General features: G+C 45.2%; 1 protein-coding gene across 27 annotated transcripts in view; it reads left to right on the top strand.

The window, feature by feature from the left end:
- The window catches only part of LOC117212263 (microtubule-actin cross-linking factor 1), a 52,121-nt gene that overhangs the window by 20,877 nt on the left and 8,012 nt on the right, over positions 1-23,232 (top strand). For 12 of the 27 annotated variants that reach the window (XM_033456910.1, XM_033456905.1, XM_033456908.1 and 9 more), the window contains 22 exons: positions 52-141; positions 482-652; positions 1,550-1,564; positions 5,475-5,754; positions 6,091-6,541; positions 6,629-6,886; positions 6,962-7,535; positions 7,656-7,679; positions 7,828-8,298; positions 8,385-9,590; positions 9,682-9,765; positions 10,856-11,077; positions 12,641-15,411; positions 15,665-15,676; positions 16,476-18,603; positions 18,693-18,940; positions 19,733-19,807; positions 20,163-20,334; positions 20,413-20,530; positions 20,607-20,836; positions 20,910-21,027; positions 22,346-22,408. In XM_033456910.1, the coding sequence (XP_033312801.1) occupies positions 52-141; positions 482-652; positions 1,550-1,564; positions 5,475-5,754; positions 6,091-6,541; positions 6,629-6,886; positions 6,962-7,535; positions 7,656-7,679; positions 7,828-8,298; positions 8,385-9,590; positions 9,682-9,765; positions 10,856-11,077; positions 12,641-15,411; positions 15,665-15,676; positions 16,476-18,603; positions 18,693-18,940; positions 19,733-19,807; positions 20,163-20,334; positions 20,413-20,530; positions 20,607-20,836; positions 20,910-21,027; positions 22,346-22,408 (9,781 nt within the window). Of the gene's footprint in view, positions 1-51; positions 142-481; positions 653-1,549; positions 1,565-3,504; positions 4,565-4,900; positions 5,128-5,474; positions 5,755-6,090; positions 6,542-6,628; positions 6,887-6,961; positions 7,536-7,655; positions 7,680-7,827; positions 8,299-8,384; positions 9,591-9,681; positions 9,766-10,855; positions 11,078-12,640; positions 15,412-15,664; positions 15,677-16,475; positions 18,604-18,692; positions 18,941-19,732; positions 19,808-20,162; positions 20,335-20,412; positions 20,531-20,606; positions 20,837-20,909; positions 21,028-22,345; positions 22,409-23,232 lie in introns of those variants that run through there. The other 15 variants (XM_033456907.1, XM_033456913.1, XM_033456915.1 and 12 more) reach the window with 9 other exon arrangements.

Below are 23,232 nucleotides of genomic sequence, written 5' to 3'. Positions count from 1 at the left end.
GAACAAGGAAGTCATTTATCAGTGCTCTGATGCGTGAAATCGTTGTTGCAGGCCAGCAGACATGTCGGAGATCTGTTCGAAGACCTGCGGGACGGGCACAACCTCATTTCCTTGCTGGAGGTACTCTCGGGCGAGCATCTTGTAAGTATTCCAAATTTTGTTTCCTTCCGTGATACTCTTTTATGCGGCACAGACGCAATTGGCGCTGGTCCGCTTAACCCGTAGGTTTCCAGGGTGAAATGCTCGTTACGTAACTGTCGGGCTGGGACTAACTTGACCTGGATTACAGGGGTAGATGATCTGTATCCTCTATCCGTTTAAACAGGTCACCATGTTTATAAGCAATAAATAATATCTTGAAACGCCAGCAGTTAGGTAACATCGTTTGAACCTTGTCAATCGAGGGTTAATCGTAATTACGGTGATTATGTGCCATATAATAGGATTTGATGTACGATTAATTCGATTTATCGTTTTTTAGCCGCGAGAGAGAGGTCGGATGCGTTTCCACATGCTGCAGAACGTACAAATGGCTCTTGACTTTTTGCGCTACAAGAAGATCAAGCTCGTTAATATTCGTGCTGAAGACATTGTCGATGGAAACCCAAAGTTGACTCTAGGTTTGATATGGACCATCATACTTCACTTCCAGGTGAGTGGACGCTCGGATCTTCCTGAAATTATCACCGATTACGCTTATCACAAATTATATACCACCGCCAAGTATACTCTAGTGGGTTTGGAGATAGCACCTAAGAAAACGGGACGTTTCAATAGGAACGTCTCGACACCTGGTTCGCCCTTTCGAATCGCGATTATCGAAGGAATAATGATACCCATTGTTCGATCGTGCTCTGGCCGAAGTTCAAGCCGTTCCCGCTTTCAAACAACGAAAACGTTTTTTCGTAAGAGTCGCGGAGCGATACCGATCGAAAGTTTCGCTTCCGAGAAACCGATGCTCGCGAGGGGAAAACGGTCGGTTAGGAGAATCATCGCGCAGGAATGTCCGACCACTCTCGTTTTTCTCGCGATTCTCGTTCCGATCGAAAGCGAGTCGGACGGAGGAAGCGCAAAGAAAGAGTGAGAGCCGTTCCAGGCGACGTTTGGCGCCGTCGAGGACGGCACGCCATGCCACGTCGTTGCACACCACAGAACGGGAACGCGATTACGTGCGATGGTCGGGTCATTCGGTGAGGAGAGTCGGCGCCAAAAGAGTTGGCCGATACTGGACGTCGCGTCGGATCGTCTGCGGACGGGCGCAAAAAATCTCGAAGGCGAGACATCGATCGCGGCTCGAATAACCGTATTACGCGACCGCACAAAGACAGATAGTGTTCGTTTTCGTAACGATGCAACGAATACGCGACTTCTCGTTATCTCGCGCGCTCTCGAATCGGTACTTCGAGAAAGGAGAAGTAGCCGCAGAGAGAGAGAGAGGAAGAAAGAGAAATTTAAGCCTATTCCCTTTATATATTCTTACTAACTATCGGCTCCTCCCGATCAGCATCTGTATCTAATGGTGTATTTTTTGTTCTGTTTCGCGCCGCAGAGCTGGCGTCGCAAGGTAAGTTCCCTACATTTTTATGTCGTAGTTGGTTCCCTCTGCGAAAAAAAAGGAACTGAAAAGCATTTATCGATTCGTTCGAAAAAAATATTCCGATAATTACACCCGGATCAAAGATTTAGATACATATTTAGTAGCCAGTGTTGGCTCGATCTCTTATCGACCGCGTGAACCGATCGAAAAGCCAGATGGCGCTCGCAGATAGTCTTGTAACAGCCGTCGTCCTACGCACGGAAGCTCTCACTGATCCGCCGAATCGTTTCGAGATTCATTTTCCTCGACAACCGCGTCATGTATCCTAACCGCCTGTGACGACTATTCTTCCGCTCGCGACAGACCTGTCCGTTTATGGTAGTTCCACGCGTACGTCGAGTCAGCAAGCCGGAAGGTTGATTGTCAGTCAAAAGCATCGCGTGGTATTCCGGGACGTGGGAGGTGACCAGATTGCGAACAGTCGTATCGCGGCGCCCTGGCGCGTTTCTCGTGGTCTCCTCTGGTCGCGAGCCGCCCACCTTGTAATTATGATAATCGGAATCGCTCGATCGAGTACCGAATACAAAAACGCGAATGACGCCACCGGCCAAGGTCAGGCTGTGAGCGACCGTTCCCTTTTAGCGCGTTTCATGCATCTTGACGACTTTCGCGCCCTCGTAAAATACACGTCCCTTTGCATTCCTTCCTTGACATTGTACAACGATTTTCTTAAAGAGAATTTAAGTTAGGAATAACTTCGTTGACTAATAACACAGCTGGTTTGAAAGTAGTTTGTATACAATTTTTTATTTTGGAAGGATCGTGTCCATTTAGTTTGTGTTGTTCCTAGGAAGCAAGTCGCGTTACCATTGTATTACGGAAGGCGAAGTACCGGTAATCGCGGAAATTGCGAAGAATTACAAGGATCCCGGAGGATCTTGCAACGATTGGTTCACGCGGCTGGCATTGTAACGGAAGCCAATGCTCGGGCCGGGCGGTTGCGGGCGCGATGACGTCACGTCCGGTCTCGAGCAAACCGCGCGCCTCGAGTCTCTCTTGACTGTTTTCCGTTCCTTTTTTTTTTCTCTCGTTCGCGTTCACAACGTTCAGGGACGCGACGCCGCGTCCTATTTTTCGCTTGTCTCAACTCGACGTTGCTTATTTAGGCATTGTTTTCGTTTCCTCGCGTACCTCCCCATGTCCTTCAAACGGAGTTGACGCGTATTATTAATTGAAACTGAGGGAGCCGCGCAACGAATTAGGTAAGTCTGCGACATAATGCGAGCGAACGTCAGCTCGGAACATCGACGAGGTTCCGAAGGCGGCGCTTACGGAGTGTTACTGTGCCACGGTGAATCGTAAAAATCTCTGGAAAAGGAAAAGGAGGAAGGACACGATGCGCGACGAACGGCAAACGAAGCGTCGCGTCGCGGCGAAGTGGGGCGTCCGGTGTGTTCCCGACGCGTTTCGCCTCGTTGCAACAGCATGTTCCCCGATGACTCGGCCGATATAACGCGGGCGCATGCGCGATCTTGCACCGGTTATGCACAAATAACAACCATATGACCGCAACGACGACGTGCACGAGGACAAGCATGGATTTTAGGGGGGCGTCGCGGGAACACAGCGAGATAGATGACGTCGTTCGAATTGTAGGGGTGAGCAACAGGATGAAGAGTAGGCTATGGTATAACAAGTACGAGCAGTCATCGACAAAGGGAGAGAGGATGAGAAAGAAAAAGAGAGTGGGGAATCAAGAGGGGGAATGTCGGAGGCGTCTCTCACCTGCGCGCATTTCGTTGGCCTACTCTCGCGACGGCAGCCGGATACAGCACGGCACGCTGTCGGTCGGTCGTTCGTTCGTTCGGTAAATCGCGGTGTATCCTGTTCTTTTCGTTGTAAATACCGTTCGGCGTAAAATCTCGAAATCGTTGGAACGTGGTCGCGCGACAACGGACCAGGGTACACGTTCGTCGAAGCCTCGAACGGTAGACACGTGTCGCGGCTAGGGACGCGCGACGATTCGCATCGCGAAACCTTACCGGTGAAACGTGCGAGCGGACGGGCGAACGAACGAACGAGCGCGCAAAGAAGCACGAAAAGAACTCGAAGTGGGGATCGGTCTCGATGAGCTACCTGTAGTGCGCGGCAGTCTGTTCGCGATACGCGCGGTGATGGCCGTACCTGCCGTCGAGTGTCTCCTCCGATAACTAACTAATTCTTCCAGCGTTATCATTCCCTCTTCTGTTCGCACTTTCCCCTTCCGCCACTTGGCGGATTCCTCTATCATTCTCCCCGCCAACAGGGTATCGTATTTTATTTGTCCTGATCTACGTTGACATTGTCTTCTGGTCCAGTGAATACAGTTCCCCGCTCGAGGCGGTTTCTCCAAGAGTAGGCGCGATCGCTCCCCCACTTTCAAGAAGCGTTGGTGCTAAAAACGAATCGCAATTCGGTGCAGCTACTCGATGCGCTCTCAGACGATCGCTAGTCGTTCGTTCGGTTTGAATCGCACACGTATCAGTCGCTTCGGTCTTTTTTGAACTGACCATCGGGAAGATACGTATCGGTCGCGTATTCGCGAATCGATAACTGTTTTTCGAGTCGTGTCGAGTATCTAACTCGGGCTAACGGTGATAGACGGACTGCCGACTTTCGATAATCGGCTTTCACGAGCGGCGGCGCGCGGTATAAGCTTAGAGAGACCGAGACGCCGGATAAGGCTACGAATGAGTAGCCGTACGTGCCTTGCCTCTATTCCTGGAGGTCGATGTTAGTTTCTTGGAGCAACTCGGTCCTTTCGACGGCCGCCAGAAGAGAGACGAGAGATCCCCGTGGATACAATTTTGTACCGATTCACAATGTCGATATATCGGTTTAGCAAAGGTGGCAGACTGTTCGTGCAAGGCACCAGAGAGGATGACGCTCGCGAGAACGTCGCCTCGCCTGCTCCGTCTACTGCGACACCCGTCACTGATGACTTAAGAGCGATTTACACCAAGAGAAGACTCTCGACCGAGGTTCTAGGTAGGAACTCCGACAAAACGGCAAGTTCGACGAGTAACCTGGCTACGAGTTTCGAGGCTCGAATGCTTTGATAAGATATTTCCTCGTTAGTTGATCGTGATCGACTCGTTTAAGGGTCTAGAAGTCACGGCACGATCAGCTTAGATGGTGCTAAGTTGGAACGTAGCCAAGCTCGGAGTCGATCGTGACGCGATTTTGAATCAACCGGTTGATCACGAGCACGAGGAGGCCTCTGAAACTCGTTTGAACATCGCCGGTTAGTCGGAGCTTCGTTGGAATATTTTCGTGCGGGCTTCAGTGTGTTTACGTAGCGAAACTGATAACGCTACGATTTAGGATCGTCGATCGAGTCAACGAAAACTTCGAGACGCGGCGAAAACGGCACGAAACGTATCGTGACCCGGATCGTACGTAAAACGACCACATTGACACGGGGCGAGGAAAGATGCGTGGCCGAGGATCTGACGAAACGTGCCAGCTCCGGCTACTTGCAGGAGACCGCTGCTTCCTCCTCCTCCTTCTCTTTGAGTCGACAGGCTTCGCCAAAGCCGAAAACCGTCCGGGTAAGCGTAATCTTGGCAATTTTGTTTCGCGTTCGCGACGCGAGACTCTCCATTTTAATTTCGCGTTTTCGCGTAACGCATTGCAAGGACAGGTTCGTCGTCGTCGTTCGTCCCTAGGTTCGCGCTTCTTTTCACGTTTAGTGACAACAGGGTGTAGTAGAAGGGCAGGACGAACATTTCGGGGCTCGAATCGTGCGATTGAACGTCGAAGGGCGAACCAAGCGGAAGCGACATCGAGGTCGATGCACGACACCAGAATTAGATCTAAACGAAAATAAACCTGATATACTCTCGTGAATATACAAGCACCGTTTGTTGACGAACTATGACCTTTTCTTTTTCTCTAGATATCCGATATTGTAGTGGGTCAGGAATCGAACGTGACTGCCCGTGAAGCTCTTCTGAGATGGGCCAGACGATCGACGGCGCGTTATCCTGGAGTGCGCGTCACGGACTTTACCGGATCGTGGAGGGACGGGCTAGCTTTCAGCGCATTAATCCATCGAAACAGACCAGATCTGGTCGATTGGAAAGGTGCTCGTGCTAGTCAACCACGAGAGCGGCTCGATCGGGTCTTCTACGTCGCGGAGCGCGAGTATGGCGTTACGAGGCTTCTCGATCCTGAAGGTAAAGATCCACATTTTAAATCCTATTTTAGATGCTCGATAAGCAGATTTTTCCTTTTTGGCGAGTTTCCTCTCTTGCCACTTTATACGCGCATTTTCTCCTCAACGTTCTCTTTTTTCTTATGTTTTCTCCTATGGTCGGGAATGCTCGAGGCCGTCACCGATGTCTACCACCGCTTCCGGTCGACGCTCGAACCGTGACGTTCTCTTTTACCCTCTGCTTTTTCCCTTTTGCACGATAAAACGGCCGAGCGATTCTTTTTGGAAAGGAGAGCAAGGGAAGCGTAAAGATTTACGTGATATGCAAGTGCTTTAGGTTTTGTATTTCGTGTTACAGATGTGGACACTCCTGAACCGGATGAGAAGTCCTTGATAACGTACATCTCTTCGCTCTACGACGTGTTCCCGGAGCCGCCAACGATTCACCCGTTGTACGATGCCGAGGACCAGAGGCGCTCAGAGGAATATAGAGAGCTAGCTAGTTCCCTCCACATGTGGATCCGTGAAAAGATGTGCCTGATGCAGGAACGTGTCTTCCCGCCGACCTTGATAGAAATGAAAAATTTGGCGGCCGGCAGCACGAAATTCAAGAATGAGGAAGTACCGCCCAGATACAGAGACAAGCAACGACTTTCTTACATCTTCAGGGATTTGCAAAAGTACTTCGAAGCGGTCGGTGAGGTAGACATCGAACCTCACTTGCGTATCGAGGTTATTGAAGAAAATTGGAATAGATTGATGATGCTGCATCAGGAAAGAGAACAGGCGATAATCGACGAAATTAAACGGTAAGATCTATCCCTTCCTTAAGTAGCGAGATTATTCGCATCAACGATTTGTTTCGTTCCAAGCTCGAGCTTATATCTGTTTCTCAGACTCGAACGACTGCAACGACTAGCAGAGAAAGTGCACAGAGAGATGAAGGCGACCGACAATCGATTGGAGGAGCTCGAGAGACGAGTGGAGGACGAAGCCAGGCGTCTCGATCGACTTCATCCTCTGGAAGCGAAACATGCGGTGGATCTTTTGGAACAGGATATTCGTAACACCGAGGTCCAGATCCAAAATATTTTTCCGGACGTGCATACACTTACCGAGGGGCGATACAGTCAGGCGGCCGAACTTCGCAAAAGGTAGCTCTCTCGGTATCATTTTCTGTTTCCTCCATATTCGTTTGCGGAAAAGTCACAGAATTATCCATGTTACAGAGTTCAGAAGCTACATCAACGGTGGGTCGCCCTGCGATCTCTTCTTCATAAACGTTTGGTACAGCCGCTGTCGGCCGTATCTTTCCCGGTAGAAGAACGCGTCGTTACGAAACACCGTACTACCGTCCATGAGACCCGATTGGTCGACACCAATCCACATTTCCGTGCGTTACACGACTGCATCGACTGGTGTAAGGCGAAGATCAAACAGCTCCAGGATGCAGACTATGGCTCCGATTTACCTAGCGTGCAGAACGAATTGGAGGTTCACCAAAGAGAACACAAGAATATCGAGCAGTTCCATCCTAAAGTGGAGAGATGTGTGCAGGCTAAGAGCCACTTTCACGCTGAGGAATTGACATTGTACAGCCAACATCTAACTGTTCTTCAAAAACTTCACACTGAATTATTGGCGGCCTCGAATAAGAGACTTTCCGATTTGGACACTCTACATGACTTTATACAATCGGCGACTAATGAACTGGTTTGGCTGAGTTCTAAGGAGGAGACGGAGGTGACACGCGATTGGAGTGACAAGAATTTGAATGTGCAAAGTATTGAGCAGTATTACGAGGTAATTTATGTTTTAATGTTTTTTTTTTGCGGTTATATGACAATTATATACTAGCATCTTGAATTAATTGGTCATCAAATCTAATGTAAAAGTCGTTGATACTTGTTTTTGTCCTGCAAGCGTACGTTTGGATCTGGTATAGAGGTAACGAAGAATATAATTTAAAGTGATCATGGTGTACGATAATCTGCATGATGGACGAATTTATAAATATTTACACGCATCCAAAGACGCGTAGATTATTGTAATCCATCTATGAATTCATAATGTATAAATTGTCTATTTTTTACAGTCCCTTATGAGCGACCTAGAGAAGCGGGAGATTCAATTCTCCGCGGTGCAAGATCGAGGCGAAGCTCTGGTCCTTCAACATCATCCCGCCGCGAAAACCATCGAAGCTTACATGTCCGCTATGCAGAGTCAATGGACCTGGCTTCTCCAATTAACTCTTTGTCTAGAAGTTCATCTGAAACACGCAGCACAGAGTCAACAATTTTTCCGGGATGTTCAACAGGCTGAACAGTGGATCTCGAAGAGAGATGAGTCGCTCAACACCATTTATTCCCAATCAGAATTCTCCTTGGACGAGGGTGAACGTTTATTGAAGGGTATGCAAGAACTACGCGAAGAATTGAATAGTTACGGCGATCATGTGCAGAAACTGGTTGATCAAGCGAAGGACGTGGTTCCTATGAAGCAACGTCGACAGCCTGTGGCACGGCCTATGCAAGTTACGTGCGTCTGCAGCTACAAACAAGTCAATGTAAGTAGAATGACCATTATGTCGTTCATTACATTATCAATGTCATTATGTCATATTACTTTAACGTGTAAATTGCTTGGTTTCAGATGTCGATTGAGAAGGGTGAACAGTGTACGTTATACGACAACTCTGGTAGGATAAAATGGCGCGTAAAGAATCAAGAAGGCGTCGAGTCCCCTGTTCCAGGCGTCTGCTTTGCTCTTCAGCCACCTGACAAGGATGCTCTCGATGCTGCGGAAAGATTGCGACGACAATATGACCGAAGTGTTGGATTATGGCAACGGAAACAGCTTCGATTACGACAAAATATGATTTTCGCGACCATCAAAGTGGTCAAAGGCTGGGATCTACCGCAGTTCTTGGCTATGGGTCAGGATCAGAGAACTGCTATCAGAAAAGCCTTGAACGAGGATGCTGAGAAACTCCTGTCCGAGGGCGACCCTGCTGATCCACAGTTGAGGCGTCTGAAGCGAGAAACGGCCGAAGTGAACAAATTGTTCGATGAACTGGAGAAACGTGCCAGAGCGGAGGAAGAGTCAAAGAACGCAGGACGTATTTTCAACGAACAGATTTCTGCCATTCAAGAAGCATTAGACGAAGCAGAGAGAGTTCTGAACACTCGCATAGCTGCACCATTGCCGAGAGACATCGACAGCTTAGAACATTTGGTTCTGCAACACAAAGATTTTGAGCAAACTCTCAAACGTCAAACGCCAGATCTAGATAAAGTTCAGCAAACTTTCCGTGGTATTACTTTGAAGACTCCAGCCATGAGAAACAAGCTCGACGCTGTTACCACCAAATGGACAAATATTTGGAACTCCAGTAATCTGTACATCGAGCGGCTAAAGTGTGTTGAGATCGTGCTTTCTAGTCTTGAGGAGAATACAACCTCGGTATCCGAATTGGAAGTGAAATTGGCATCGTTCGACGAGTTGCCACCGGATCTGAAGGGATTACAGAATGTACTAGAAGATCTGATGGTGCTTCAAAATGCCATCTCTCAACAGCAAACTGCAATGGATAAACTGAACGAAGATACGCAGAACGCAAGACATGTTGTTGAAAAGTCGAGGCCAAGTCATCGTGGCTCTCATTCTGATATGGATCGCTTAGACGATGAAGTGAACAAACTAAACTCCAGATGGACCAATCTCTGTGCTCAGTTGGTTGAAAGAGTTCGCAGCGCGGAAGCAGCCTATGGCCTAGCTCAACAATTAGAACATGCCTACCGTAACGAGGTGGACTTCATTGACGAATCGTACGAAAAACTCGAGGTGGAAAATGCGAAGGTAACGTATAAGGATTCTGATGAATCGTACTCGATTATTCCCGGCCTGTATATTTTATACACGCTTTCTTTCACATTCTGTTTCCCTTTAGAATCTATTGAACAAGGTGGTAGAACGAGCGCCGGCGATCGAAGCAGTAAATGTGACGGGCAGTCGATTGATTCGTGAAGGAAAGGTAAGATGACAAGCGACATGATTGCGAATGGATATATTCGCAACCCCTAGGTAGGCTTTGCTAGTATTAGGTAGCCTTTAGGTAGCCTGTTAGCTTACGGTATGAACGCTTGCGTGAATGGGATATTGCGTGAGTCCTTTGTACGTGTTAGTCTTCTCTAGAAGAACACGTTGCGCGATTGTCTTGCGTCGCGATCCCACGTTGCGCTCTCCTTTCGATTACCTTCTTTGTCCGTCCCGACGACTGCTACATGAAGCTACATGAAGCTCTACATAAAAATGTGTTTACCGTCGTGGAGCCTCGATCATCGGGACATCTGTCACGAGCTGTCATCAAACTGCAAATCATTAGGAGAAGCGACCGCTATTGTCGTCATTGTCGACTGTATGCCTACTGGATAAACTGTAAATCGCAGCCCAGTGTTAATTGCAATCTGTTCATGACGACGAACAGACATTTCGAGATCTCAGTTATTTTCAGGGATTAATAAAGTCGCGAGCCTATATTTCTCTTGCTTTTGTCGCACAAAAAATTGCTTTAATTTCCTTTCCGCTATAGACGCCGTAAATACTATTACAGGCTTAGCTGATGATAACGTGCTAATGGCAAAATATACTTTGCTTTTGGTGGCTTTGCGAATGCGAATAGGAAGCGATTGTTCCTTCGATCGAATCAGAAATGTATTTCTTTATTTTAGTCTCCGCTTTGAGTATATTTGCACTCAAGTTCGAACATTCTACGCTCAGATTCAAATGTTTCCTGTTCCGTGTTGTTCCTCACTTTGTGCACCTTTCCTTCATTATCAGTTGTTCATGTTACATGACATCTCGTAAATTTTCTACAGTATGAAAAGTAGAAGAAGGTAATTTCGTTGTTCTTAATTCACGATCCTTGAGGTATGCCTATCTTCATAGTACGTAGCTTTTTCAAATTCTTATATACATTTCTTGCATGCGGTCAGCTTGCTTTAAGGTCCCGTAAGATATGATGGTAGTAGGGGTAGCTAAGGGAATAGAAAGGGAATAGAGAGACGCACATGCGATAATCTAATTCTATGCACTAACCGTAACGGGCTAACCAAAACCCTTAGATCTACGGACAAAGGCTTCGAGCGTTCACGGAACAGCTGGAAGATATCTGCCCGTCTTTGGATGCTTCGGTGAAAAAACCGCGACGAGAGTTCGTCTCAACGGTTGACGACGTCGCTCGTGATCTAGATACTCTGAACAAGAGGTACACCACGCTCGTGGATCTCCTTCAGGAACGGGTTACACAGCTGGCAGCGCAACAAACCGAGGAGACATCTCAACAGGTAAGATATTTCCTCTCTTTCTGTCCTTGCTTCCTGCGCGTTCATGTCATCGGAAGATTGATTAACATTCCACATTCTATATCTTGTCTTATACGCCTTGCAAATTACGCGATTTTCCCAGGAATGTATTTACGGAAATGGCGCCATTTATAATCGTTTAGCCTTCAACGCGTCATTAAACGCTCCAGTTACATAGGATAATGCAATCTGTAGATAACATTTTAATGTTTATCACGCTTCGTCAAGCAACTGAAATGCAAAAGGTTAAGATAAGAAATAGAATAACAATTCGATTATGTATGATATTTATGGTCTTTATTCTTGCGTGTAATGATGAACAAATATTCAATCTGGAACGAATTACACGCGCCTCGCGGCTGTAGTTAGATCATGGTAAAGTCCTTGCCAGGGGGCATACACGACCCGCAAAATGCTAATTGCTCGACCGTCTTAATTGTCAACATGCACAAAATTGGCTGTGACCGAGTCTTCGTCCTTCTCCAATATTCTCAAGTCCGCCTACGAGCGGTACTCACGCATAACAAACTGGTTCTCAAATGGAATAATACGCAACCAGCGACAAAGATTCATCCTTCCCGCCGCTTCCGCGTGGGATCGATACACGAGCGTATATTACCGCGAGGCACGATAATTTTCCTTGCACAACTGGTGCTAATCAACATTCGTTTATTACGCTATCGTGATGATGACACGTTTCAAATTGTTGATGGTTGTATGTTTTCAACCGGGTCTGTCATTTTTCATTTTAATACACCATCGTACTTAATCCACTATGCTAATTGCTAACCGTTAAGGAAAACTGGGACGCTCGACAATTATGATGATTGGAGTTGCGATGGAAACAGAGAAAGGAATAAAAAGTTTTTTCTCCACATCATGTGTATGAAATCGACCGAATTATATGCACGATATTCGACGATTACACGATGCTTTAACCTTACTCCGATTTTATGAAGGTTGACATCAAGTTAGCATAGAGTTGTGTGCATGGCGTATTTAGGACAAATTAGCATGAGACAAGGGTCAAAAGACGTGTGTCATTAACCGCAAATGTATGTTTCTCCACTTGTAAAGAGCAATCGGTCGCGTTTCTAAAAAAAGAATTTGACTTTTTCACGTGCGGGTGTCTCGTTTTGCGAGTTTACGAGACGATCGGCGTTTTGCCAACTCTAGACAGTTGACTCAGTCGCTCGGAGGTAATCGCGCTAATTAAACCTTCGTTTTGAATCGTTCCGTTGTCATTTTGTATGAGCATATTCTGCGAAAGTCCTCCTTCGAGAGCGATCTACAGCCCTTGACACACGACACAGCTTCTAAACGAGCGGTACGCGGCTCAAATTTTTAAATCTGCTACGACGATAGATCTACTCGATGAGGACGATCGTGGTAATGTCGTTTGATAGAAGTGTGGCGCCGTAATTAAAGAGAGAAAGATATAATAGGAAGAGAGGATGCATTTCGTCCGGGATCGGCTAGTGGATTCGTCAGTAAGGCTACCTAGCAGGCCTCGGACGAAACGTGATCTTCATTTTTTCTGAAAAGTTCCAGGAGGCTCTGGAGGGTCTCCAGAAATGGCTGACGGACACAGAGGAAATGGTATCCAACCAGAAATCACCATCGTCGGATTACAACGTAGTCAAGGCTCAATTACAAGAACAAAAATTCCTGAAGAAGATGCTAATGGATCAGCAAAACTCAATGTCCTCTTCGTACAACATGGGCCAAGAAGTGGCGGCTGAGGCGGAGCCTAAGGAACGGAAGAAGATCGAGAAACAACTGAAAGATTTGATGGCAAGATTTGATAATCTTACAGAAAGCGCTGCTAAGAGAATGGAAGCACTTGAACAAGCGATGGGAGTAGCGAAACAGTTCCAGGATAAACTGATACCACTTCAAACTTGGCTGGACAAGACCGAAAAACGCGTGAGAGATATGGAGTTGGTTCCAACGGACGAGGAAAAAATCCAGCAACGCGTTACCGAACACGATGGCCTCCACGAGGATATTCTGTCAAAGAAACCTGAATTCAGTGAACTTACAGAGGTTGCTAGTCAACTAATGTCTCTGGTAGGCGAAGATGAAGCCGCTGCTTTGGCTGACAAACTTCAGGATGCGGCTGATAGATACGCTGCATTGGTCGAACGATCAGAATCTCTTGGTAACTTACTTCAACGTTCGAGACAGGGTTTACGTCATCTGGTACTCAGCTATCAAGAACTTCAGGCTTGGATGGAGGGTATGGAAATCAGATTGTCGAAATACAGAGTACTGGCAGTGCATACGGAGAAGCTTCTTCAACAAATGGAAGACCTAGCTGACTTGACCGAAGAGGTTTCGACTCGACAGACGGAAGTAGACAGTACCACCGATACTGGATTGGAATTAATGAAACACATCTCGAGCGACGAGGCGCTTCAATTGAAAGATAAACTCGATTCTTTGCAACGGCGATTTAACGATTTGGTTAGTCGAGGTTCCGACTTGCTGAAGCACGCGCAAGAGTCTCTTCCATTGGTGCAACAATTCCATGATAATCATAATCGTTTAATGGATTGGATGCAGGCTGCGGAATCGGCTCTGCAATCAGCCGAACCTCGCGAGGATGAAATTATTAGATTAGAAATGGAGATATCGGAATATAGACCAGTTCTAGACAAGATCAACGCCGTTGGACCGCAGTTGTCTCAGTTATCTCCGGGTGAAGGGGCGGCGACTATCGAAGCTCTAGTCACCAGAGACAACAGGAGATTCGCAGCCATTGCCGAGCAGATTCAACGAAAGGCTGAGAGGCTTCAGCTGAGTAAGCAACGTTCGCTTGAAGTGATTGGTGATATCGACGATTTACTAGAATGGTTCCATGAAGTGGATAATCAATTAAGGGAAGCAGAACCACCGAGCAGCGAACCGGAGATCATCAGGGTGCAATTGAAGGAGCATAAAGCCTTGAACGATGACATATCCAGCCAGAAAGGACGTGTTAGGGATGTGATATCCACGGCAAAGAAGGTGATCCGTGAAAATGGTCAATACGAGGACAAATCTACGATCAGAGAAAATATGGAGGACTTACGAGAAACCATGGAAATCGTCTCCGGTCTTTCAATGGATAGACTCGGTGCTCTGGAACAAGCTTTGCCATTGGCTGAACATTTACGCGACACTCACATTGATTTAGTCAGCTGGTTAGAGGAGGCTGAACAACAAGTCGCAATGCTTCCTATGCCTGCTTTAAGACCCGATCTAATAGCCGCCCAACAGGACAAGAACGAGTTCCTCGTGCAGAGCATCAACGAACACAAACCTTTGGTCGAGAAGCTGAACAAAACTGGTGAAGCATTATTGAAGCTGTGCAACGAAGAAGAAGGTATCAAGATACAGGACATATTGGAAGCAGACACCACTCGATATGCAGCCCTCAGAGCAGAACTTCGTGGTCGACAGCAGACTCTCGAACAGGCACTTCAGGAATCTTCTCAGTTCTCCGACAAGCTGGAAGGAATGCTGCGTGCTCTCTCATCAACTGCCGATCAAGTAAATGGTGCCGAACCGATCAGCGCTCATCCTGGTCGGTTAAGAGATCAGATGGAAGAGAATTCCGCTTTGGTCGACGAATTGGCTCAAAGATCCGAGGCCTATGCGGCTGTGAGGAGGGCGGCTGATGACGTGATCAGCAAGGCAGGTAACAGAGCTGATCCAGCCGTAAAGGACATCAAACGGAAGCTGGACAAATTGAACAAACTATGGAGCGACGTGCAAAAGTCGACGACCGACAGAGGTCAAACGTTAGACGAAGCTTTGGCGATCGCCGAAAAATTCTGGTCTGAGTTAAATGGCGTGATGTCGACTCTGCGAGAGCTTCAGGATGCTCTTGCTGGTCAGGCGCCACCAGCAGCTCAACCTGCTGCCATTCAACAACAACAGGTTGCCTTGCAGGAGATTAGGCACGAAATCGACCAAACGAAACCGGATGTCGAGCAAGTACGAGCATCTGGTCACGAGTTGATGGGTCTTTGCGGTGAACCAGACAAACCAGATGTTAGAAAGCATATCGAAGATTTGGACCAAGCCTGGGATAACGTAACTGCCCTATATGCCAGAAGAGAGGAAAATCTGATCGATGCTATGGAGAAGGCCATGGAGTTCCACGAGACCTTGCAAAATCTTTTGGAGTTCCTACAAGAAGCCGAGGACAAGTTCTCCAGTATGGGACTGCTAGGAAGCGACATCGACGAAGTTAAAAAACAGATTAAACAATTGGCCAATTTCAAAGCCGAAGTAGATCCTCACATGGTCAAGGTCGAAGCTCTAAACAGGTAACAAACGATTCCTTTCTTTTTGATTTCCCCTTTGCGATTTGTTGAATTTATGCGTGATCTCAAGGAAAAATCTATTTCGCGAGTTTCCCCACGAACATTTTTTCCGCATAGATTTACTCTAGTAATCTATTTATGATACCCCGCCGTGCGATATTCCATTTGTACGATAACGCAAGAAAGCCTCTCTACGTATAAGCAGTGAGATTCTAATCCAACTTTTGTTTTTCCGCGCCGGTTCCTGAACGCATAGGAGTCTGATAAGGCAAGTCAACCTCTCTCTGTGTTGTAGCAGTAGTTAGAGCATGGCTTACAATCTTTTATATATATATATATATATATAAATATTATACCTCGATTACACCTTCGAGTATGTAATAGATCCAGGTTACCCAAATGGCTCCGCCCCTTAGCCCTTTTAATCTCATAATTCCGTAACATTATCGTAATACCCCAGCTGAAGTCGAATGATTGGAATCCTTAACTGTCTCTGTTGGTTGGAGTTCGAACAGTATTTGGTCGACGAACGTATCTTGCCTGCATGTCTGCCTTGGCTGTTGCCTGGCTCGTGACGTGCCTGTTCTACTTACACATACCATATCGTAGGTATTTGCCCGTGGACTCGACGGAGGAATGAGTCGCGGATTTCCTTTCAGATGATGCCACGGAGTAACTCTATTGACGACTTCCGGGTTAAATAAATATTCTAGACAAGACAATTTGTGTAATACGTTTATTATGTGATTCTAATGATGTCATACGATATTAAAGGCATTCAAGGCAATGTGTAACATATTTATGGTAATCGAATAATATGAAGGGCAAAAGAACTTGTCGACGTCAAAAGAGTAATTCCTTACAATAATTTTGTATCGCTCCTTTCCCGTAGAATTCGTCGACCCTGTGTTCATTATGACTAAACATCGATTCTAAACGTACGAGTTTAAACAAAGGTCGGCATCCTTGATAAGCATTCCTATGGTGTATGCTTTCTCACATTGACGCGTACAGTTTTCGATCAACGATCTACGTAAATCACGCAAGTTTTTCTCGTGCAATTTCAGACAAGCTGCCGAACTGACAGAGAGAACGTCTTCGGAACAAGCTGCAGCCATCAAAGAACCGCTTGGTGCCGTTAACAGACGGTGGGACGGACTGCTTCGAGGCCTCGTGGAGAGGCAAAGGCTCTTGGAGAACGCGTTACTACGTCTAGGGCAATTCCAGCACGCTCTAGACGAGTTGCTGGTATGGATCGAGAAGACGGACGACACTTTGGACAACTTGAAGGCCGTGGCCGGCGATCCTCAAGTGATCGAAGTGGAATTAGCTAAACTGAAAGTACTTGTGAATGATATTCAAGCCCATCAGACCAGCGTGGACACTCTGAACGACGCTGGAAGACAGTTAATAGAGGATGGAAAGGGAACAGCCGAAGCTTCGACGACTGCTGAGAAATTAGGTACTTTGAATCGTCGTTGGCGCGATTTGTTGCAACGTGCTGCTGATCGTCAACGAGAACTGGAAGATGCGCTCAGAGAAGCACAAACCTTCACGGCGGAAATACAGGACCTTTTGTCTTGGCTGGGTGATGTGGACAATACCATAGTAGCTTCGAAACCTGTTGGAGGATTGCCGGAAACGGCTTCAGAACAGTTAGAACGCTTTATGGAAGTGTACAACGAATTGGAACAAAATCGTTTAAAAGTCGAATCGGTTCTTCAACAAGGACAAGCATACTTGAAGCGTGCCGATTCTACTAGTGCCGGTGGTCTGAATCACAACTTGAGGACTTTGAAACAACGATGGGATAATGTGACTGCTCGCGCGAGTGATAAAAAGATCAAGCTTGAGATCGCTCTGAAAGAGGCTACAGAGTTTCACGATGCACTCCAATCGTTTGTCGATTGGTTAACCAACGCAGAGAAGATTCTGACGAATCTGAAACCTGTGTCGAGGGTAATGGAAACTATCCTCGGACAGATAGAGGAACACAAAGCGTTCCAGAAGGACGTTGGAGTTCATCGTGAGACTATGCTGAACCTCGATAAGAAGGGCACGCATTTGAAATACTTTTCACAGAAACAGGACGTGATTCTAATCAAAAACTTGTTGATAAGTGTGCAACACAGATGGGAAAGAGTAGTTTCGAAATCTGCAGAGAGAACCAGGGCTCTTGATCACGGATACAAAGAGGCCAGAGAATTCCACGATGCTTGGTCTAATATAATGAACTGGCTCGACGAAACGGAGAAGACTTTGGACGAGGTTGCCAGTGATGGCGCCCTTGGAGGAAATGATCCAGAGAAAATCAAAGCTAGATTGAATAAGCACCGTGAATTGCAGAAAGCTCTCAGCGCCAAACAGGGTACCTATGACGCAACTATGAAGAATGGAAAATCATTAAAAGACAAAGCGCCTAAAAGCGACGAATTTGCTCTGAAAGAACTTTTGAATGAGTTGAAGAACAAGTGGACCACTGTTTGTGGTAAGTGCGTGGATAGACAGAGGAAGCTCGAAGAAGCATTGTTGTTCTCGGGACAATTCAAGGACGCTATTCAGGCGTTGCTGGAATGGCTTAGTAAGTCTGAGAAGCAGCTGGCGGACACCGGTCCACTTTATGGCGACCTTGACACTGTAATGAATTTGGTTGAACAACATAAGACCTTCGAGAAGGATCTCGAATCCAGAGTCTCTCAGATGGAATCTGTAATCAAAACGGGTCGCGAGCTTCTTGCTAAGGCGACACCTGATGATGCATCTGCTATAGGATCACAGCTTGCTGAAATAAATAATCTTTGGGACACGGTAACCAAGTTGTCCTCTGATAAGACTGAACGACTCCAAGAAGCCCTCAGAGAGGCTGAACGCCTTCACAAAGCAGTTCACGTACTTCTGGAGTGGCTGAGTGATGCTGAGATGAAGCTGAGATTCGCTGGACAGTTACCGGAAGACGAACAGGAGAGCAGGAATCAGTTGATGGAACACGAAAAGTTCTTGCGTGAATTAAGCACCAAGGAAATTGAAAAAGATCAAACTTTGGAGCTGGCTCACGTGATTCTTGCAAAGGCACACCCTGATGGAGCTTTGGTTATCAAACACTGGATCACGATCATTCAGTCCAGATGGGAGGAGGTTTCCACCTGGGCCCAACAAAGGAATCAAAGATTGGAGAATCATATGCGAGGACTTCAGGTATTAATCTTTTTATTGACGCTTAGAAATACGTATTGATTTCTTTTATAAATTTGTGAACTTTATTTATTGTTTTATTCATTCTTCAGGACCTCGACAATCTTCTGGAAGAACTACTGTCGTGGTTAGAAGGTTTGGAGAACACTCTCAACGCTCTTGAAGCTGAGCCTCTACCAGACGATAAAGCTACTTTAGAAATGTTGATTGTGGATCACAGAGAATTTATGGAGAACACCAGTCGAAGACAGAATGAAGTTGACCGCGTCTGCAAAGCCAGACAGATCAAATCTGCGAAAGATACGATGAAGATAACGAAGGCTAAGTCACCTGCCCCAACGTACGTTCATGTTACTTTTTATTTATCTTTTGTCTTCGGTCCCAATTTTTTTTTAGTGAGTTCAAATGTCAAGATCGCCGAAGATCGCGCTCGTCAAAATTCGTCGTTTGTTTGAGGTAGAGAAAGTAAACGAGATTCGCCTATGTGCTTCTCGATATTGATTTAAGTAACTGAAACGTTTTTTGTTCGTTTTCGTTTGCGCTTTGTCCTTTGGAAATTACACTTGCCCGTGCATGTGTTGCGTTTGATACTCTACTCTTCTAGTTATATTTATTTATTTTTTGTTTTGTTTTTTTTTTTACTTTTTTCTTTGTCTACGTAAACGATTTTTGATAATGATTAAGTACGGACGTCTACGAGGACAGCTGGTGGTTTCGACAGAAAGGTGCGTTCACGAATAAAACGGGTTGTCGAGGTCTCTGATCGGTTCATTTCGAAGTAGCAGCATGGTATGTGATAGAGTACTTCTGAGTCTGAAAAAACGAGTACGGACACTCGAAGCGCATCCAAGGCGTTCACTTTACACGTACGGAGAATAGGCCGCTTTATCTATAAACATTATTGTCAAATGAATATTAAATATTTTTTCTTTTATACACAAGTAATGCTTGAATAGCATTCTACGTGGCCTATCCTCCTTCCTCCCTTCCTTTTTCCTTCGTTTGCTCGTCACACAAGGAAACTCGACGATCGATCGTTGACATGGGTTTGAGCGATCGGTGCACGAAAACGCGAGTTCTGCCAGTATTGGGTAGAGAAATGTCAAGTGATGTGACGCATGTTCCTGTTTAGCCGAGCCAGCCCAGGCCGTGAGAGAACGCCCGATTCGTTGCCGCACATCGGCCCACGGTTCCCACCCAAAGGAAGGTTCGTCACACCTACCGTTACTTCGATTCTTCCTAATCATCCGTGCTTTGCTTTAAACCCCTAACACACTTTTCCATTTATCTTTCTATTTATCTTTTGCAGTTTAATCGATCGCGTCGGTCGTGTTATGGATGAACAATTCTCCTTCATAGATTATTTCATTTCTTTTCTTTCCTTCTCCATCTTCTCTTATTCGTGCTTTTTTTATCTGTTAAGTTTTGAATAATCATTGTGGAGGTCGTTTCTGGTGATTTACATATTTTATCGTTCATCGGCTTCCTTTGCCTTACATGCTTTGTTTATTTAATTCGCGACGAGGAACGGAGGTATTGACGTAATTTTTTGGTCCATATAGCAAAGGTGCCGAACCGGAATTCCGTAGTCCGAGAGTAAAACTGCTGTGGGACAGGTGGAGACACGTTTGGATGTTGGCGTGGGAACGTCAACGTCGTTTACAGGATAAGTATAATTATATCCAAGAACTGGACCGTGTCGCAAACTTCAGCTGGGAAGATTGGCGCAAGAGAGTGAGTATACAAGAAAGAATCATTAATATTGACTCGTCTTTCGTTTGTAATCCGACCACTAAAATTGTCCCATTACAGTTCCTGAAATTCATGAACCACAAAAAGTCCAGATTAACAGATCTCTTCAGGAAAATGGATAAGAATAACGACGGACTGATTCCACGCGAGGACTTCATTCAAGGAATCATGAACACCAGTGAGTTCCTTTTTTTAACTTGTTAAATTTTTTTGATAACAAAATATACCATCATGAGTATGATTTATTCGCAAAGAATTCGAGACTTCACGGTTAGAAATGGGAGCGGTCGCAGATTTGTTCGATCGCCACGGTGAAGGATTGATAGATTGGAAGGAATTCATCGCGGCTCTAAGACCAGACTGGGAGGAACGCAGAACGTATAACGACACTGACAAGATTCACGATGAAGTAAAACGATTGGTGATGCTTTGTACTTGTCGCCAGAAATTCCGTGTATTCCAAGTTGGCGAAGGAAAATATAGGGTATATATTCGAAATTAATTTCTACTTTACCATTGGGGAGATTTTGTAATTCGAAAATATATCTGATTTTCAGTTTGGAGACAGTCAAAAGTTGCGGTTGGTACGGATTCTACGATCGACCGTGATGGTACGAGTCGGTGGTGGATGGGTAGCATTGGACGAATTTCTATTAAAAAATGATCCTTGCCGCGGTAAGTGTTTCTTTCATTTAATTTGTCTGTTTTTCTTTTTCTCTACTTCGTTACCGCCGAATTATGCCGTCGGAATCGATGAGTACGGACTTTTTCCTGGTCTAATTTTGAATGGTTTTCTTTACTATAACAACGAGTCTTTACAAACTTTCCTTCGACCGTTCCGTTTCGCCCCTACCAACCTTTGGACGTGACACAAATAGATCGGGTCTTAATTAAAAGTAAAACTTCACTATTTCCTTATCCTTTATCCTCATCCAAAAGAGGCAGCTAAACGCGTTTATATTTTTTTACCAACTAAACAGACGTGTGGGATTTAATTGTTTGTCCTTTTGTTTGAGATACGTTTATTAACGTTATATGCTTCTTATCTTGAGTTTTATTGTTTCTGTCTTTTTGATAAGGGTACCAAAATTGTAAAATTGAAAGAAAGAAAAATCGAACTCAATTACTTTCCGCTGCCTCGGGAATAAATATTTACTTGTATACGCGTTCATTGACAAAAAAACAGATCGTGTAACATTTGTATCCTAAAAAAATATTTCATTCATCAAATTGTCTCACTAACGAACCCCCTCATCGATTCTTCCCGCGCGATCATTCTCATTTCTCTCCATTGTGTCGCATTTTTGTTGATGCTATGTATTCACCTACATTTGGTATACGTGTACGATCTCAGCTCCTGAGGTACAAAGTGTGAGCGTGACTAATCATTAATCGACTCTACGCGAGTTTTTTAACACCGTGTATATGAGCAGAAGAAGAAAGCGTGTGCTCGTTATGTACGACCTCCGCTTCGCGTAATATCTACCTGCGTACTCGCTAGATTTTCATTTCACCTTAATCACTGATCACAACGAACGACTCTCCGTTCCACGAATTACTTCAATATTCAGTTTTATCTTCTTTTTATCGTTACAAGTTCTGGCCGATTCTGTTGCATTAAGTTTTGCAAAACAAGTTCGTGGAACTCGATCGTTCAGTTGACTAGCAAGTTGACTAAAGCGATTATAATGTATCTTGATACTTAGGAGATTCATATTGCTTGTCACTTGTACGTAACTAACGTCATCCTCTGCCAGCCCCTCTGATCTCCAACCTTAACGAACAAAATAACAACATTCTACCTTGTTCCGTCGAATCATTTCATCTTTTATTGCGCACAATTTTATCGACGTACTTCCCCGATTTCATTACGTGTACATTTTTTAATTACGCATTCAGTTCATTCAGTATTGCATGCCTTCGTCTACTTTACATTAAAAAAGACAAAGAAACGGACCAACTAAATTCCTCAAATCGTAATTAACTCGTTAAGTTTTTCTAATGCCGATACCGGACCCTAACAAACCGGAACAACATGAGGGTTGGTGTCCGCTCGGTGAGGATCTTTTTATATGGGAATAATTTCAATTCGTGGTCCATACGTTACATTTTTTCCAAAGAAAAAATATTCTTTTCTCACATTTCTTTTTACGCTCTATGAAACAGAAAGAAGAGCATCTTCAAAAATGTATTTTGCGATCGTACTGGCCACGAAATGAACATCCTGCATGGTACGTGTTTTGTACGTGTACATAAGTTTGCTTTTTCGCAACGAGTTCAAGTTTTGTTGTGTACTTTAGTTTCTTTTCATGTTTGTTTGTCGAGCAGAAGACTTCGTGTGTGTGTGTGTTTGTGTGTAAGTAAAGTGGCATGCAACGCGGAATTCTGATTTTGAATCGTTCTAACGGAAAATCTTAAACCGTGTTCGCGTAGATCTCGCGTTTACTTTGTCAAGATAGAACCGTCTTACCTTTCTCAGTCATCTTCCTCTTCCATTACATACCGAAATAATAAAATCCGTTTCTTCAAAGCCGTATTCACGTTTCTTTTTTCTTTTACTCGACAAGGGTTCCGTGTATATCGAGATATCTCATTTATCATTTACTACCGTCGTCGTCAAAAGTCAGCTAATCTTATTTACCCGGTCTCTAATTAGATTTTAGTCGAAGACAGATTGAATTTGACTATCTGCGTACGCTCTGAAATTAATTAACTAGTTGACTTTCGACGTCGACACGATTCGCATGGCATACGATCACTTTTCTAATAGCATAATTAACTGGGAATTATACATAAATAATGGGGAATCATAATTAAATTCATATGAAATCAAAGCGGTTAACGTTTCAAAAATATTCCTCGAATCTTATCGTGATCAAC

Source organism: Bombus bifarius, unplaced genomic scaffold (genome assembly GCF_011952205.1).
Source record: "Bombus bifarius isolate JDL3187 unplaced genomic scaffold, Bbif_JDL3187 scf7180000008288, whole genome shotgun sequence".
Classification (NCBI taxonomy): domain Eukaryota; kingdom Metazoa; phylum Arthropoda; class Insecta; order Hymenoptera; family Apidae; genus Bombus; species Bombus bifarius.
The sequence above is the reverse complement of the archived record's forward strand: the minus strand, read 5'-3'. Positions and strand labels throughout refer to the sequence as shown.